Source organism: Lipotes vexillifer, unplaced genomic scaffold (genome assembly GCF_000442215.2).
Source record: "Lipotes vexillifer unplaced genomic scaffold, Lipotes_vexillifer_v1.1 scaffold998, whole genome shotgun sequence".
In the NCBI taxonomy this organism is placed as follows: Eukaryota; Metazoa; Chordata; class Mammalia; order Artiodactyla; family Lipotidae; genus Lipotes; species Lipotes vexillifer.
The window spans coordinates 549,063-550,831 of record NW_006781565.1 but is presented as its reverse complement, the minus strand read 5'-3'; the positions used below and the strand labels follow the sequence as shown (position 1 = coordinate 550,831).

At 50.9% G+C, this 1,769-nt stretch overlaps 1 protein-coding gene across 1 annotated transcript in view; it reads right to left on the bottom strand.

Moving 5' to 3' along the window:
* Positions 1–1,745: 1,745 nt before the first annotated feature.
* The window catches only part of NGF (nerve growth factor), a 7,721-nt gene continuing 7,697 nt past the window's right edge, over positions 1,746–1,769 (bottom strand). Inside the window, exon 3 of the mRNA XM_007454787.1 lies at positions 1,746–1,769. This exon is cut by the window's right edge and continues 4 nt beyond it. Within this exon, the coding sequence (XP_007454849.1) occupies positions 1,746–1,769 (24 nt within the window).

Below are 1,769 nucleotides of genomic sequence, written 5' to 3'. Positions count from 1 at the left end.
CAGGGCCCATTTCGTCACGCTTTCACCTTAATCAAATGTCTCTCATGCCAAAGCTGTCTATGTTTCTAATTTGCCCTGTTTGGATTGGATTTTGGGGCAGCGGGCCGTGGGACAGGGAGAGTTACAGATGAATGAATACCGCCATTTGCTTTTTTTGTCAGAGGGACAATTTGGGCCTGTTCTTACACAAACTAGATAGGCATTTTACCCTGCGGGGGAAGGGGAAGGGTAGGAAAGCAAAATTTCCATTTGAGCTAAGTGCTCTAAGGGGGAAAGTTTTTTGCCTTTGTGGAAAATACAAAAAACAAAACAAAATACAGACAAATAAAAGTTGCCGGGGAAGGTAGCAGCTGGAGAACGGGTAGAGCCCTGCTCCAGGCTGTACCCTGGAGTCCCTGTCATCTCCAGCTATCTCTAAGACACTCCTGATACAGTCAGTGATAATAAGCACATCCCCCGGCTTCTAAAAAAACAAAACTAAACAAAAACAGGAAACTACCCAGGGTGTTGGATCTCTTGGAAGCCTGGGGATCCTGATGCTGGTGAAGATGACACATCTTCCTCCTCTTTCTGCCCGTGCTCCCTGCCCTCACACCCCTTTGCTCCCCTGTCTCTCCCTCTTGTTTAGTGTCCTCTGTCAGGGGGGAGCAGAGAGGCGTGTTCCCTTCTGGCTTGGCCCACCTCTCCTCTACCCCTTTCCCCGTTGTTTGTGTTGGTTCTCACTCATCTTTGTCTTTTCTCCCCACACCATCTTCTCTGCAGTTCCCATGACCCCATCCACCTTTGGTCACTTGTGGAAGTCACCCAATTAGGAATTAAAAAGTTAGTTTCAGGCCGGCCTCTGGTTCCTCTGATTCTAGGCCAACGTCGGGGCCATTGGAAGTGGCTGCGGGGCCGTGAATGGGTGACAAGAGTGTTGGAGGCCTTCATGTTTTTTGGAGTAATGGAGTCTTTCTGCAGGAAGCCACTGGGGGATAAATTGAGGGCCAGCCATTAGAACTAAGGCAATCTTAACATGAAATCAGATCTACCGTGACAGGCCTCCTGAGATTATTTCGTTACAACTCTTCCAGGGAGCTTTTCAGCAAACAGCAGATCTCCCCCTAAAAAAATGAGGCAGCCTTATCGGTCTTTGGTGCAAGTCCCCTCCTGTCTATCTGGTGAGTCCCTGCAGGACCCAGCCTGGGCCCCTCTGAGGTCAGAGGCAGCCCTGTGCCCGGCGGCGGGGATCTGCCTTCTGATGAGGCTCCACAGATTTCCCCGGATGAAGCAATCAAGGCTCGGGAATCCGGGCTGTGGGCTGGATGATCCAAGGATTAGGTAGCTTTGGCTCTGGAATGCAGAACAAAGTTGCAATCCAGCAGACTTCCCTTCCTAATTACACCCGGCTTAGGCTAATTTAATCTGAACCCGGTTAGCCTTCCCTGAAGTGTGGCAAGGCTGGTTGGGGGGCGATGGGAGAGTGAGGGTTACAGGTGCGTCTGAGGGAAAGCCAGGGGGTGCTGTGTACCTTTCTCCCTGCAGCCTCCGTCCCAAGGCTTGCAGACGGTCACCCTGGGCAAAATGACTGGAGGGCCGGCACACAGGCTGCTTCCAAAAATTTAATAAATAATGGTTCTTTAAAACTGTATAAACTATAAATTACCATGCAGTCCTTATAATTTAAAATAATTTACAGGTTGAGGTAGGGAGGGGCGCCGGAGAGCGTGGAGGGGGAGCTGGAGAGGTTGAGGGCTGTCGGCCGGTCAGGCTCTCCTCCCAGCTTTCCT